This window comes from Tasmannia lanceolata, unplaced genomic scaffold (assembly GCF_043159265.1).
Source record: "Tasmannia lanceolata isolate RefF3 unplaced genomic scaffold, GAP_Taslan_0.1 ptg000037l, whole genome shotgun sequence".
Taxonomy (NCBI): domain Eukaryota; kingdom Viridiplantae; phylum Streptophyta; class Magnoliopsida; order Canellales; family Winteraceae; genus Tasmannia; species Tasmannia lanceolata.
The window spans coordinates 5755177-5772516 of NW_027518714.1; the positions used below are offsets into that span (position 1 = coordinate 5755177).

Here is a 17340-nt window from a genome sequence, read left to right on the forward strand (position 1 = left end):
TATGGGAGAGATTTTTAATTTTTGTTTATTTATTTATAAGCTACTTCCATTAAGTGTATTTATAATAAAAGCATTATTAGAGTACTTTTATAGTTAACAATAATGGTTAAATTAATTGACACTTGGTAAACCTAAATCCCAAACTCCAAACCCTAAACCCTAATATTACGGCTTACGGTGATACAGTACTTATTGTATAATCTATTGCTAAATAATTTTATCATTAAATAATAGAGCAGTTTAAGGAGGATGTAGGGTTATGAGAGAAGGATATCAATGATTTGAATGGAGCATGGGCAAAGACATGAGAAAGATTAGTTTAAGTTGAGTCGGTGAGAAGTGAGAACCTTTCCAATACAACTCCCACAATTGGCCTAATCCAACTATTAATAAAATTATAATACGTAATTATACATCCCAAGTCAAAATGGCTTAGCTGTAAGATGCCGTAGGAAACCGTCGTGACTAGTTTGCGACCACGTGTTACATACGAGAGCGATTGCTTAGCCGGTGCTTAGCTAAGATGAACGTAGTCGCCATTGTCATCATCATCCTCATTATCAAAGATTAGTTTAATTGATTTTAAGTCATTGGTGTGGTGATTAGTTTTCTAATGTTTTAGTCTTTCAAGGAAGGAGAAAACAATACAAAGAAGAGTGATACCGTGCGCAGATTACCTCTACCAACGCAATTATAGAAATGGTTTTTACATGTTTACCTATGCACATAGACAAAGGCACCCGCGTCTTCCTATGCCTTGATTTTGTGGGTTTCACACTCAAGTAAACATTGTCCCAATTTTATTTTTGAGAAATAGATAATTTATATTAAGAGAAAATAAGAGATTACAGATTCACGTCATTGGGGAGACCCCAAAGTAAAAAGAGTCCCTCGATGCCCCAGATTTAGCAAGGCGATCCGCTAAATCATTGGCACTCCTTGGTACATGAACAAAACAGAGGAAACTATCATTAGTCATACAACTAATCTCATCCAAAAAACTTTGCTAATCTCTATGGACCAATGCTCTTGCCTTGAACCCAAGAAATAACATTTGAAGAAACCCCTTCTACTTCCAACTTGCCTTCCATTTGATCCCTAAATAAGCTTATGCCGACGTGAAGAGCACGAACCTCTACTTCAGTAGAGGTCCATTTCCATCCGGCCAATAGAAGACGCAGATGATCGCACCATTGCCATCTCTAAAAACACCTCCTATTCCAGCTTTGCCAGGGTTTCCAAGGGAGCAACCATCAAGGTTAAGCTATCATCTTTTCCTTTGGAATGAAAGCCACCATGATCGCTGTACAATTCCATAAAATGCAATCCGTAGAGTAGCCCCAAAAGTCCTTGTTTTGCCAAGCCCAATTTACCAAACTAAATCTTATCTTCCAAGCTATCGTAAAGGAAGATGAGGATTTTTCCTCTAAAGTCCGAGCATTTTTCTTTTTCTTTCAATACGTGCGTCACACGGTTCATATGCAGTCCACTTTTGCAAATACGTACATGGATATGCATATGTATGTGAGTTGTAATCTGGTCTACACACAGGCATGCCGTATAAAAAAAAAAAGACAGAGAGAAAGGAAAACTACAACAGAGCCCACATTACTGCGTAATCTAAACCATTCTCTCCCTCACATTGGGATTGAGCCTCTAGCTCAACGGTCAAAGCTTTCTTCTTTTACCTAGAGGTTGGGAGGTTCAATCCCAGCTTACCTACAGAAGAAGAAGAAGAAGAAGAAATTCTCCCCCTCACATTAGCTATAATTCGGGAGGAACTTGTATTCTATTGGGAACTATGTCCATACCAGGCTGGAGGTAAAGGCCGGAAGAGAAGATCGTTGTCCCAGCAAGGAAGAGGGGAACCAGGCTGGAGGTAAAGGCCAGAAGAGAAGATCGTTCTCCTAGCAAGGAAGAGGGGAATCTCAGTAAGCTCGGAATTTCTCCCTTTCTCCCTAAACCCAGCCAGAATATCTCCACGGAACTGCGGTAAGTTGATCACTAACCCTTTAATCTCCAAGGAACGCATTTAGGACGATCATCCATACCATATGATTTTCAATAAACTCCACCTCCACAGCAGGTGTCCTAAGTGGCGGCTTGCCTAGGTATGGGACTGAGTGGGACCAGCCTGGTTTGGGACAGGTTTAAAGCACCTAGCCTAATGCATTCAATCAGCTCTGGAGCTTTTGCGTATTGGTTAGGTACCTCCTTACGCTTTAATGCCAACAAAAAAAGGAAAGAAAAAAGAATTTGAGGGGCGAGATTTTCAGGTCATGGATCATCGATAGTGGACCCGGTGAATGAATAGTTCGGATGAACCCATATTAGGCCCCGCTTGAACTCTTGCCCTTCAAATGAAATATAAGCACTCAAACCTTCTCAGCTGTGTTCACCAAGATACAATGTCTTAAAACTCTCTCTACCTGAAAAAATCTCTTACAGAAATCATGGTGTACACATGAAACGGAGTAGCAAACTCCTTCCCTCTCTCTACCTGAAATAATTCACTTACAAAATTAACCTGATGCAGCAACAAAAAAAAAAGTGCGAACATAAGCCACAACTTTACTTAAAATTCAATCCAGTTCTAGTTTGAGCAGCACCCAACTCTCTTCAAGGCCGAAACATCATCTTTAACATTTATCCTTTCTCCTTTGCTGGGTACTGTTGCCGCCGTTCCATCATCACCCGTCTCGACGGCCTTCTTACTTACAATACGATAAATCTGAGTCAAGACCTCTGCAAATGCGTTGTCAACGTTCGTAGATTCCAACGCTGAGGTCTCCATGAAATAGAGAGACTCCCTCTCAGCAAAAGATTTCCCATCTTCAGTTGAAACGGCCACAAGGTGACGGAGGTCAGACTTGTTCCCAATAAGCATGACGACTATGTTAGGATCAGTATGATCCCTCAGCTCCTTTAACCACCTTTCGACGTTCTCGAAAGTGGCGTGTCGGGTGACATCGTATACAAGTAATGCACCAACTGCTCCACGATAGTAAGCACTGGTAATGGCCCGGTACCTGCACTCAGAAGTGAATTAGAACCAGCTACGCATGAGATGTTGGGGGTAGTCTTGAAACTGTTACATGCCTAAACACAAATAAACAAAGGAAAAGATAGAAAAAGAGGGGGAGGGAGGTTGATTATAGGCAACCAGACCTCCAAATGGTTCTATTCAAGAGGAACCATGACTCTCCTGAAACATAAGGTTCTTTCTTGATTGCAAAATTCTCTCTCCGGACACCATAACACTTACCCACAACTACATACTAACCAACCCCATATACACCGCTAGCATGCACATATCAGAAACCATAGTTGATTAGAAATGTAATCATGCCACTCGATATGAACTGGTTTGCGGTTGCGATAGATGCATGGCTAATGATAATATTAGAATAAGGGCAGATATTGGATTCATTCGCTTACCATTATCTAACATTGCACATCCACTTGTATAGTTGTTCACTACTAATACAAATTATTTTCTCCTTATTTGTTTATGCATGTGAAGTACAACATGAATGCATCAGTAGGATGGAAAGAAAACAATTCGAAATGAAATGAGGACCCAATGACAATTTACATTAGCCGTTTAGGGTGGATCTCAAGTCTCAACAGCATTTGGATAGGTTTGGATCCATCAACTCAAATTGTTGTTGGTTGATTTGTTGTTCGATGTTGTGGTTATTTGTTGTTGGTGCCGTAGACGTTATAGGAAACATTACAGTAATAATAAGACTATATAAGAGTAACACAAATCTCATATTTCAAGTTCAGTTGTCTATAATTCAACAGCCAGCAGAAAATAGTAGCGAAGCACAATCATGAATAATAATAGTACCCACAACTTCAAAGGAGAAACTATGCTTAACTATCAGGACAAAGAAACATGAAAACAATTTCCACACCTATGATTTGTGGACACGGACATGAGTGTCACGTCTCGACACGGACACGGGGTGCCGGACACAGCAAACTCCCAAAATTTAGAAACGGCGACACGGCTAAAATAGAAAGTACATATACTCATGATTTGTGGACATGGATTCATGTGCCGAGTTTCGACCAAGTTTCGACACGGATACGAGGTATCTGACATGGAACCCCCAAAAAACTAGAAATAGTGTCACTCATACACATACATACATATAAAGTTGCTAACACTTCTAGCAGTACATCTAAAAGTGTCTAAAGGAGTGTCGACACGTGTGGACACGGGTGTCGTGTCGGACACGACACGACACGTGTGTCAGCAACAAATTTGAAGTGTCGGCCAAATCATAGTTCCACACCCATTGGAATAGTTCTAATAAGCTAGGCCACTATAACAGTATCTTCTTTTCAAGCAAGTATGAAAGGGAAACGAATTTCACACTTGGTAGAAAAATTGAAGCATATGGAATGCAGAAAACCACGAATCACTAAAAACCCCAGAAGACTTCCATCATTTATCTTATCTAGAACACTAGAAATATGCTATGCATAACCATTTTTGGCCTTTCATTTGGAAAACAAGGAAACCATGATGCTTTTTAGTGTTCCAAGTCACAGTCAGTCAGAAGGGTCCAACACAACTTATCTTTTATTAAGAGTTGAAGCATGCAAAAGGTATGTTTTATAAAAAGATAATCTGTTTTAGTTACATATATGCTATCCTGGTTTGACAACTGACTCGAGTGCCTGGCAAAACGAGTGAAAATACAAGTTATGTTTTGGCATTCAACAAATTACATCACATAATTTGCAGCTCTGGTAGTTCCTGCAAGGAAATTCCACAAAAAAATTTAATTTGTGCAAAATAAATGAAAAATGTATTGAGACTTTTGTCTTCCAAATGATATTTCTAATTTTATCTAAAAGAAAATTCTGGGCTCCAATCTGTTCCTCAAGGCTTTAATAGTATGAACTATATGAACTATCTTTCATGGTTAAAATATGTGACTTGGGCATATCCTTGACACAGCAACAAGAAAGCTACATTGACTTGGGCAAATCTTGGCTTTTGAACCCTATGAAGTAACAAGTATGGACAAGCCTCTTGTGAATAGAACAGCAGAATAAACTTGGGGCCATGTAGGCCAATTATATCAAGAAGCTACGACCCCATGTTTTATTAGTTAAGCAGTACCTCCTGATCCACTGAAAGTGAGATTTTCATTAATGACCATTTTTGGACTAATAAATGGGAGCATGAGAAGAACAATCCCAAACATGTGTACAAGGCTTGAGCATCATGTGGTGTTGCCTCGTATGAAAATGAGCCCTCCCCATGTGCATGTGCATATGAGCCGTATGGCATCCCATACGCATGTGAGTCGTTATATGAGTATGTGCCTGTGCCCATAGCCATAACCATACCCATATGAAGCAGTTGAACCAAACCACAAGCACTTTGTGAAGATGCAGGTCCATAACCATATGAACCATAGCCAGTGTAACTCCCAACACCAACACCAACGACACTCGAACTCCCATCTCCAATGCTCATGCTATAAACAGTGTCAGTCAAACTAACTCCATAACAAGAATGAGCAACATGGTCGTTTATCGCATGGTCAAAACCTTGCTCAGTTGAGAATGGGCTAGGGTGACCTTCCACACTACCCTGAACACAATCTCCAACATTCCTCCCACCGGAAGCACCTCCATCATTTTCCCCAACCAAAAGATCAAGCACAAGTGTTCCCGTCCTCATCACTTTTTTTGTGGATGAATCTGTGGACTAGTGTTCGACACTACACATTTCAAAACTGCAATGGTCGAATGTAGGCCCTGTGTCAATGACAAAGTATCGTCCACATGTACCCCCATCTCAAAACTGATATCAGTTCTCAGTCTACCTTCAGCTCATCCAACGATGGTTCACTAGCCTCTCTCACCCACTTACTCAATGGATCCTCATCTTCACAAAAGATATCCATCAGGTCTATGAGGTCATTGTATTCCTCTCAGTATTGATTAGCATGCATGTGCTTCATGCTCAATTGCATGTTGTACTAATACATAAAATAGGTAAATTACAATACATAGCCTATTTTAGAGGTTAAAAATAAAGTAATGTTCACCTCTCCATGAGCAACATATTGTGCATTCTCATTCGGTTCCAACTAGGATACCACAGTCTATATGGCTTGAATGAGATCCGTGTTAGTAACAAGGCACCGCTCATACTGGTTTTTCAGATTCAAGTAGCAGGCTAAGAACATACATTTATTAGTACATCGTAAAGAAACAAAAAAGAGACAATTCTATCAAATTAATTCAATGTATTCTAAGAAGCTGGATTGAGTGGGGTGAAGGAGCATCTTCGTCCATCTATCATCAATGAGCTGATGATAGCCATGATAGGATAGATTAGCCGCACTCAACGAGCCCATGGCAGGCTTCTCATTCCCATCTCCCAACCTCAACACCTTGATAATGGGCTCCAATATACTGATGACATACGTGCAATGCTCCCAAAAGGTAACTCTAAAAATGATCACCTTAAATGTTTCCGGCTGCAGTTTTGCTCCCCTTATTGCTCTAGAAATGGTCCTCAACTCTCTTTTCGGATGCAATTTTGCTCTCCTTATGGTTATATACCAATCCTTATATGTGAATAATTGCTTCAAATCAGCCTTCATCATCATGATACTCCATCATGATACTTTGAAGGGAGACATAGTTAGTCGCAAATTTAATCAACCTAGGGTGAAGTATGTCACAACTATCTCTGATATTTTAAAATATAGCGATTTTATCACGAAATTTTGACAAAACGACAAAATCCCGAAATAATCCCCAGAATTTTAAAAATATAACAATATTTTCATTTACCACAATAATTTCACGATAATATCATGATTTTTTATGGTGTTTTAACAATACTTTATACTTTATCTTAATTTATATATGTTTAAATAGTTTTATTTTTATTGTTTTTTCCCTGATATAAACTCGTAAAAGTAAAAAAATCCTGAGATTTTTCTTTGCCGAGAAATTCCCGAGAATAATATTTCATATTTGTGACTAAGGGGTGAACCAAGTCCCCTTGACATATTACCCTCACCAAGGCCAATATGTACCATAGTTGTAAATAAAGGTAGTTACTAATTTGGCCTAATCAACTAACTTCTTCATTGACGCACTCATCAAGGCCAATATGTAACATAGTTGTAAATAAAGGTAGTTACTGATTTGGCCTAATCAGCTAACTTCTTCGTTGACGCATTCTTCCCAATGTCTTTAAGCATAAGGTCAAAACAGTATGTTGCAATAGCAGTCCAGGAGATGACGTAAAAGAAGTCATAATATTTTCCACGGCTTTCTTGAAGTTGCTCTCATTGTCAATGACAATCTGAAAAATGTTCTCTCTGCCCACTACCTTAATCACCTCCACCATGTCCTTGTATATGAACTTGAAATCAAGTATGTTTTATAGATTGTCAACCAATTTCAGGTAAGATTCCCATTTCCTTCTTTGTCAAATAAAATACTTGAAAATTTGGTCAAAATGTGTCAGCATTTGTGTTAGAAGCTAGTGTATTGTCCTCAAGTGCATTGTAGTCTTTTGTGTATGTTTCACCTATATATATATATAAACTCATGTGTGAGGGGGAGACCCTAACACACTTTACTCTTTTTCTTCTTCTTCTTCTCTCTACTCTCCAACATGGTATCAGAGCCCTAGGGTTACCCTAGGGACCCACTGAGGACCACCACCTCTCTCCCACCACCAGCCACCTCCATTAAAACTTTTCTTTCCTTCTAAAACCCTAACTCTTCATCTCTCCCCTCTGTCTACTAAAACCCTGAATCACTGCATGAAGCAATGTGTTGTGGATCACTCCGTCTTCAGTTACCATTCCGCTGCAGGTTGTGTGCTATTGATAGTATATGTTGATGACATTATCATTCAGGCAGAGATTCTGTGGGTAGACAAAAGCTGAAGATTTTCTTGCAGAAAGAATTTTCAACCAAAGACCTGGGTCGTCTTAGGTATTTTCTTAGTATTGAGGTGGCCTATTCTACTAGAGGCCTCTCCCTCTTACAGAGGAAATATGTGCTAGACCTTCTTGAAGAGACAAGCCATCTCAGAGTGAAACCTGCTTCTGTTCCAATGGACCCAAATGGGAAACTTCTTCCAGATGAAGGGGATTTATTAGAGGCTCCTGGCAAATACAGGCGGCTGGTTGGCAAGCTCATATATCTTACAGTCACTCATCCAGATATATCATTTGTTGTTGGTGTTTTTAGCCAACATATGAGCTCTCCTCGTACTTCACATTGGGCAGCAGTGATTCAAATTCTTCGCTACTTGAAAGGAGCGACAGGTAAAGGCCACATATTTTAGAAGCAAGGGCATATCAGGGTGGAAGGCTTCTGTGATGCAGATTGGGCAGGATCTCCTGTAGACAGGCGATCCACCATTGGATATTGTACCTTTGTGGGAAGAAATTTAGTGTCATGGAGGAGTAAGAAACAAGACATAGTTTCCAAGTCCAGTGCCGAATCAGAGTACCGAGCCATGTCCCATACTAGTGATGAGCTTATTTGGTTGCGTTCTCTCCTATCAGAGATTGGTTTTCCTTCACCCTCTCCAGCTCAGCTGTCACAGCTGCGATTTATATAGCCACCAATCCTGTTTTTCACGAGAGAACCAAGCACATAAAGGTTGACTGTCACTTTATTCGCCAGAGAATACATAAAGGCGAGATTCATGTTTCCTTCACTCGTGGATCAGCTTGCAGATGTTTTCACTAAGCCCTTGAGTAATGCTAAATTGAATGTCAATCGTAACAAGAGCTTGGAATGTATAATATATTCGTTCCAGCTTGAGGGGGAGTGTTAGAAGCTAGTGTATTGTCCTCAAGGGCATTGTAGTCTTTTGTGTATGTTTCACCTATATATATATATATATATATATATATATATATATATATATATATATATATATATATATATATATATATATTATATATATATATATATATAAACTCATGTGTGAGGGGGAGACCCTAACACACTTTACTCTACTTCTTCTTCTTCTCTACTCTCCAACAATTTGCACTGGGAATCACTGCCAGGTTACGGATTCAAAGACTGGCTAGATTTCGCATAGAAAAAGGATTTTTTTCTTCATGGGTAGAAATATTGGCATTTCGACCAAAGTATTGGATCATATACACCTAGTTTGTTCTGATTCAAAGGAGTTTGTTCTGTTTGTTTCTTTCAATAAAAAAAGTTTGTTCTGTTTCGGTCAACATGACCACAATGAAACTGAAGTGGGACCAAAACGGCCAAAATGGACAGATTATAACAATACCATCCTTGCTAGATTTCGTGTCGGCCATGAGCGATGTCAACATATTGGCCGAAACCGAAATATGTCGACTGCCATTTAAAACTATGGTTGGCCTAACAATCTAGTTCAAACCTCCACATGACCTACCCCACTAGCATCTCTATTTTCTGATAGAACAATTCCTTCATTCCTTTTAGAGGTGTTGGCTCTTTTAGGCTACCTTCGGTATCAAGACTGCCAAATGTAATGCATGTTCTCATGTTAGATACAAATCATCTTCCCACTAATTAGTTTTGTAAGATCATTATAGTTATCTTGCTTCCCTTCCCCATCACTGCTTCTTTATGGACCCTGGGGCAGGTTTAATAAGTAATTTAACTAAAGAAAATGGAGGAATATATTTCTTGGACATGGGTCAACTTTTATCACATTTGTCTCGACTCTCGACAACTGATGTATTTATATTTTATATCATTCATTCTATTGCTCTTTTACAAGTACTGAGTACTATTTTCTCATAAAATTGTAGTTTATAGTTCCTTTCCTCGATAATTTCCATATTCCACAAGCCTCGCCATATGAAAGAGCCCAATTCCTTGCTCCAAGATACATAATAAAAATAAAAAATCATCCCCAAAAGTGCATAATTTAAAGCCAAAATCAGACAAAAACATTAAGAATGAAAATAAAACAGATCTGGCGCTCGCTTTCATTAGCACTTGCGCTTTGAACTGGACTTTATTTACCCGCACTTAGCTTAAGAGCTAATATTCCCTAAAACAGATCTCATCATAGCACCCAAAAAAACGGGAAGAAAAATGCTTACCGAACATGTCCGGCCCGGAGTTAAGAGATCAATCACCACCGCAGCTGGGAATTATAGGAACAATAAAACAATTCCAACATTCGAGTTTTCTTTTCCCAGAGGAATAAATCAGATCCAAAGGATTGAATTAATAGCTTTGACACCAGTTGTCTCTAAATTTTCACTAAAGATGATACCCAACATTCCTCAAGATCAATTGATAATGATTACATCAATGACCACTGAAACTGTAAAAAAGAAGTATCCACTTAAAATAAGACTTACCTTGTTCAATTAAAACTTAAAAGTACTCATCCCATGTTGTTAAAATTGTACAATTTACGATTTGAATCGTAAGCTTCAAATCGAATCGAGGGTTGAACGATTCAAAATAGACGGAGGATCGTTTTTCGTAAAAATTGTACGATTCGGTTTTGAGTCGTGTGATTTTTACAATTTGTTTACGATTCTTTTTGTTCTCTTATTTTTTGTGGTGGGCCTTTACAATTAGAAAGGAATCGTATATAACCTCCCCGCCCCAATTTATAACCTGAAAACAAGTTAAGAAAATCCTAACTCTATTCTTCTCCCCCTTCTTCTTTTTTTTTTTTTTTTTGAATGGCAAATAGAATTCATTAGAAAAAACAGAGACCGAGAAGGACTCTGAACAGATTGCAACCTAAAATATGAAAGAAATTTTACAATCAAAACTAGGGGGAAGATAATCAAACAACTCATCCTTCTACGTCTACTAATACCAGCCGAATATTTGGATTACTAATCATGGAATTTTATATTTATTTTAATAGTTTGAATGAAAAATAGATAATTACTCATTTTTGTATATAAATCTGAAACTTTTTTACGATTTATTATCCGATTTAAGATTCAATACGATTCTAACCATGTTACGATTTCCGATTCAATTCTGATTTTCAGAACCTTCATCGCTAAAGAGAAAAGATAGATACCCGGTCATAAATAAAAGCCTCACACAAGCCAAGCTCGAACTCGCCAAAGTACAACACCTTGATATTGACAATACATTCCAATTAGCTTAGTGGCACTAAGATATATGCAACAACATTATTAAACATGACCCCTAACTCTAAGGAAAAACAGAAGAACAACCCTAGAGTCAAGCCTCAACTGGAGCCCAAACAGTATAGTGGAATCCTTGGCCAAGGAAGTGCATCAAACAGTATAGACTTGATCATCCTAAAGCCATCCGAGGGTTCGAACAGCTTTGTCCAATGCACATTCGAGAAGGGTGTACATAATTGTCTATCGTTCATGAAATAAGGGTAAGTTAGGACTTTTGCTTTTTAGGGAGCTATTTGGAATTATGGAAATAATAAAAGTAAAAAACATTCAAGAGGGCTGGGATTGAAGTTGCCATTGAAATCAATTTTTCATTTCCATCTTCTTTTCCCATTCCTCTTCACCTTGTTGCAAGCAAGGCAATCCATGATTTTTATCAACTGCTTGTCCCCACGATCAGCCCGCTATCCATCTCATCATTATTTTAGAGCTTCCGCAAGCGCCACTTGCAGCACCCCCCCCCCCCCCCCCCCCCCCCCCCCGCACACACACACATAAAAGAAAAAGGCCACAAACGCATACAAATGAAAACTGCTTTGAAAGCAACGATTCCATGGCAATTTGTGTTGAATGCAGAAGGCTCATGATCCACCAAGTCGAGTAAGTCCTCTCAATCTCTTTTTTGAAGCCACAATCGCATCAGTAAGAATCGACCTCTATTTACAACAACAATAGCCTTCCAACATGAACTGCATCACTCCAGAACCCACCTCCAATGAACATCATACAGATAATTTACAGAGTGAAGGTGCCTCCAACAACTCTCTAATGCAAACAGCCAAGTATCTAAGCCTCAAGAACATTCTACCACAAAAGGTGCCTTCATATTATACTCAGAAGTAAATCAAGGTGACCCAATATACAATGCATGCATTTTCTCACTTTCTTTTTCTCATGTTGTCAAGTACATGAGAAGAAAATCCTAAGTCAATTGGGCCAAAATAACAAGTTTAGATAAAGATTTAACAGTCTATCCCACAAACTAAACTTATAAACTATAGCCCAATTGAAGGGAAAATAAAACATGGGAAGCAAAAGAATTGACTAAGCCTTCCCAATAAGTATCAACAAATGGTTACAGATCCATGCCTATTTATGACATTCATGGGTCTATAAAGCTTCAACACTCAGAAAAAAATAGGTCGAACCCTCTTCAGATCTCTAACTACCAAAACCCATCTCCAAATCCTGCCAAAACCCTAGTTTATTCCCTATCCAACTCAAGAAAAAAGCAAACAGAGAAACAACCAAAAACCCTAACCGGCAAAAAGAACATCCAACTTCACACACACACACAAAACCACTACAAGATTTCAGAAACCCAGATCACAAAAAACAAAAAGAGAAATGGGATTTGAAAAAGATCACCTCTCTTGCCCGGCCGTGTCCCAAATCTGAGCTTTAATGACTTTTCCATCGACATTCAAACTCCTCGTAGCAAACTCAACCCCGATCGTAGACTTCGATTCAAGACTAAACTCGTTTCTCGTGAAACGCGAGAGCAAATTCGATTTTCCAACACCCGAATCTCCGATCAAAACCACCTTGAAAAGATAGTCGTAATCATCTTCAGCTCTGTAAGCAGACATGGTGAAAACAATGGCTAGAGAAAACTACCTTCTCCTTTCACCTGAAACTAGAGAAGAAAAAAAGGGTGGAAAAAGAAGAAAGGGGGGGGTGTGGGATTTTCCTTCTTTTTTTTTCCCCCCTTTTTTCTTCTCTCTTTCTTCTTTGTAGGGAAGAATGTGAGATTTCTGTCGGATTGGCTGGAAAAAGGAAACATTGTTTAACAGCTAAACAAAGGTGTCACTCGAAGAGAACATGAAATGACGAAAATAATCTCTATTTATTGAGACTGATTGAGGGTATTTTAGTCATTTAAGGGGTTTTGCTCGGACAAGGATTCTTTGATCTTAGATGTGATTTAAGTAATTCCTTGGGAGATGATATTTTCACCCCCTCTGCAGTACTCATTCGCCCCCCTTATAACGTGAACAGTGGGTAACTTTAAAGCTTTTTGAAATCAAATCACGTTAAAAGGGGGGCGAATGTGTACTGCAAGGGGGTGAGAATATCATCGCCCAATTCGTTTTGACGCATTTATTTAATTGGGACTTGGGAGAGTGCCCCCTTGTCTTTCAGAAATTTAGACTCTGATAAGGTGAACAGAGCCTTAGACTCTTATATATTTATAAAGGCAAGTGCACATGCATTTTAGTAAGAAAATATAATTAGTGGCAGGCAAAAAGTACAAGTGGGCTACCTCGTTGATGAACTCAGCCATTCAATTCGGTGGCTTTCACTGTGGAGGCCATGACATAAAAATAAAGGGTTGATATTCATTGGCCGGTTAACAAATAAAACTGTAACAGTCTAGATTCATAGGACAAATCTCATCAGATTAGAGGGTTCAGATAGTTCCATGAGAGAGTTTTTTTATACATTTTCCCTACTGCTTTTTAGGTATTAGGCCCTCTACAAAAATACACTGAAAACGTGTAATGTGGTATAAACAGAGAGGCTGCGTTTGGATTACCGGAATCAGGAATCAGAATCAATATTCAAATCCGATTCCTATTCCTTTTACCTTAGAAATGGAATGGGGAAAGTGAAAATAAAAAAATTAATTCAGAAAATTTCAATTAAAATTTCATTTCAATGGGCGTGGAATCTGAATACCACCTATTAGAGAGAGAGAGAGAGAGAGAGAGAGATTTCAGCAGTTTCCCTTGAATTCGACCCAACCCTGGTGTCATTTCTGCACTCCTTCATCACTTCATCCATTTTTTCGAACGTTGGAATCAGAATAGGATACAAATCAAGCTCTGATTCCGCTTGTCCAAATGCACCCAAAAGATCTAATCAATCCAATTGGGGGACCTACAAAATTACAAATGGATATTCTGGTGAAAAAAAGGAGTTGATCAGTGATCTGCAAAAACTTTTTGAAATTAGATTGTCCAACAAAGAAATGTATTTTTTGGATAGTATTCATCGAAACAAGCAAGAACGATGCAACCTATATGACTTGGTTGGTTATGGGTGTAAAAGGATGGGAAAGAGACGTTGCTCGTAACTTGCCTAAGAGCCAAACCAACAAAATCCCAAACAAATTTGGGTTCGATCATGTAATTTCGGGATGGGCACCTTGTTAGAAGAAGTCACGTTTAATTTTGAGTACAATAATATTTTGGACCCATAATTGATTCTCAAAATCCAAAACAAACACGGCCTTAGCTTAAGCACATGCTTCACCGATACCATGGCTATGAAATTGCTTTGCACTCAGCTGAAGCACATGAACTACTACGAGCCCACTATGGTCATTTGACTCGTCGGCCTTAGCTCACCTTAATCGGATAATCATAAGCCCTTGATCCATTAAGCCTCATTTAGGGTCCCACCAAGAAAAGCTAAACCATTGATTTTTGTACTCCTTTATCTTATACATGGGATGTTCATTCAGTCTTGATTTCCCTATGCCCGTCTGTGGGACCCAAAAATGCCTTTTACCATTGATCATGAAAGTGACTTGGCCGTGAGGAGTATAAGGGGACCAAAACCACCTTTCTAGCTTCTCCATAGAAGGTTTCTATGGCTAGTTATGTCCACTTCATCTTATCTTTCCACGAAACTCTCCAAAACAAAAGGAAGACCACCAATTTCTATTTCATGTCTATTCAAATTCAAACCCATCTTTAGAAATTAGAAGGAGAAAACAGTAAACTTAAAAATGGAACCGTTTTGAAATGGAAAGACGAAATGAGTATTTCACTCCAATTTGCAAAATAGATTCCGCTTCCAACGGGGCCTTCTTTTAATAGAACAGTAAATACAAAGCTTCCTATAATAAGTACCTAAATCTAATGCCTTTAAATAAAACAGCATATAGAAGGCTTCCTCTAAATAAAGTCTCTAAATCTAACGGCTAAGAAACCATGTAATTATGCGACCCACGTCCATTTCCCATGATTGTATAGCGCCATACACGTCGTTGTCATCATTCATTGCCCACCATTTAAATTCACCGATCCTTTTTATTTTCTCAATCTCACCCCTCTCACCCTTTTTCTTCTCATTCTCTTCCAAATTCTTCTCAGCAATGCCCATCTCTGAAACCCCATCTCCCCAATCTCAGTCTTCCACTCAAAAGATCCAAATAGTCCCAAAATCCGTCTCCGATCGCCTTCTTGGAAAATTCTCCGATCTTTCGGAATTCGACTTTGATTATGAGCAGAGCGGGCTATGGTCTCCCCCGGTGCGGCGAGGCGCATTTTTAAACTCTCCGGGGCGTATATGCACCGAGGAAGATATGGTGGAAAAGCTCAGGATCGCTAATGACACGCGCCGCTGGAGAATCAAGGTTTGCTATTAGAACTTTGCTTATTTCTTCTTTTTAGGATCAAAGAATCTCTCTTCTACCATTATTTTTTGGGGGTAAGTTTGGGTTTGGCCAGGACCTCTACCTGTTTATTAAATAAGGAGAAAGATGTTACATTCATGGTACAGACCTCTACCCGTTTATTAAATAGGGAGAAAGATGTTACATTCATGGGTACAAGAGGTCATCCCTAACTCGGAACACACGAGAGAGGGACATTCAAACGCTCTTAAGAGTTCTAACTGCTCAATGCCCTTGAGTTACATAACTATCCTGAGCTTTTGATTTGATCTGATTTTGGTCTATGTTTGTGTTTGTTTTGGCAGATGTTTTGGTGTTCATGTAAGAATTTGGTGTCCCGGCCATCTGACGTTTGAATATTCCAGTCGACAAGAAAATCAGAATTACAGTTAGATACTTCGACTTTGCATTATATTACGAGAATGTACCTAGTTTTTTGCTTCCCTTAAACCCAGATTTTGTAAAGTTAGAAGGTGAATTGACACAATTTTTTTTAGAAATTAGAGCTGACATTTGTACTAGTGAAATACATTTTACATAATTACAAAAGAGAAGTTTTTGCAATGACTTCGTATTTTCTAATCTTCCTCTTGCTTTTCTATAGTACGAAATGTGTGGTGATTTCATTGGAGATGGAGAAATGGGGTGGTCCAATTGCAATTAGGATAAAGTGGAAAGAGAGAAATTTGAGAATGGCAGTTACGTAAAATGTATGAGGCAACGGGGGTATTTTTGGTGACAAAGAAATTGCGGTGGAGGAGGGGGAAGAAGATGACGATCAAAATTTCAGGGAAGGGAGTGTTGTTGGGAATCTTCTTAGCTGTAAAGAATAATAAAGCGATATGTTATCCTTCATTTTCGCCGCTGAGTTCTACAACACTCGATCCTCCACATGCGGGATAGAATGATTTATTGACTTTGTTACCTCAAGAGATTCAGTCATAGGGCCCACACATAAGATGTAATCGTGATCGGAGGCTGCTCGTTTTGTGGGGCCTACTGTAGATCAAAGATCTGAAATCAATTTGCTTTGACGATCCCAATCTGTTTGATCGGTCCCGCGAACAGACAGTTAGAAAATGACATATTATTACAATGATCTAGACATTCAACGGGCAAATGCTTTTTTAATATGGCATCTCCCCAGTGGAGCCCACCTGATGAACGGTTCATATCATACCGCACATTTACATGAAAATATTTTATTTCATTGAAAAAAAAAATTTCAAGGTCTAGTGGGATTGCAATTAGAGGTGCAACTTGGGTCGGGTCGGGCTGGGTTGAGCTATTGGTAAAAACATTAATTGAAATCAACCCGAACCCGACCCGAGATTAAGGTAAAAGCTCAACCTGAATTCCCAAAAATCGACCCGAGTTGCACCCCTGTTTGCAATACGAAACAGAGAGAATTTTCTATTTTGGAAGAAAAATTCTTTGGAAAATGTGTTAGCCAATCAGTGGAAACTCATTTTTCACGGAATTCTTTTTCTTAGATAAATGTTCCCTACAGCTGAACGGCTCCGTATGATGTACTTATTTGCAAACTCGCAAAATAAGATTGGAATTCAGTGGTATTTCGGTCGTTTTACTCTGAGGCCATAAAAAAAAAATTCCGTGAAATATTTGTGGGGCCAGTTGTGAGAGATGGACGGGAAATGGAGAGTTGAGAGCATGGGATGGGAGTGAGGGGGAGGATGAAAAGGGTAAGTAAATCTGAATCTAGTTTTATAAGTT

General features: G+C 38.9%; 1 protein-coding gene and 1 long non-coding RNA gene across 2 annotated transcripts; one reads left to right on the forward strand and one right to left on the reverse strand.

Annotated features, from left to right (window-relative positions):
* Positions 1–2409: 2409 nt before the first annotated feature.
* On the reverse strand, positions 2410–12985 carry LOC143860268 (ras-related protein RIC2-like). The gene is made up of 2 exons (XM_077370837.1): positions 12573–12985; positions 2410–3029 (listed from the first exon to the last, which is right to left on the reverse strand). The coding sequence occupies exons 1-2, from the start codon at positions 12791–12793 to the stop codon at positions 2594–2596; spliced, it is 657 nt and encodes a 218-aa protein (XP_077226952.1). The 5' UTR covers positions 12794–12985; the 3' UTR covers positions 2410–2593.
* A 2242-nt stretch (positions 12986–15227) lies between these two features.
* On the forward strand, positions 15228–16188 carry LOC143862457 (uncharacterized). Its single transcript, XR_013240313.1, has 2 exons — positions 15228–15567; positions 15912–16188. It is a non-coding gene; the product is annotated as an uncharacterized LOC143862457 (long non-coding RNA).
* The last annotated feature ends 1152 nt before the right edge of the window (positions 16189–17340 follow it).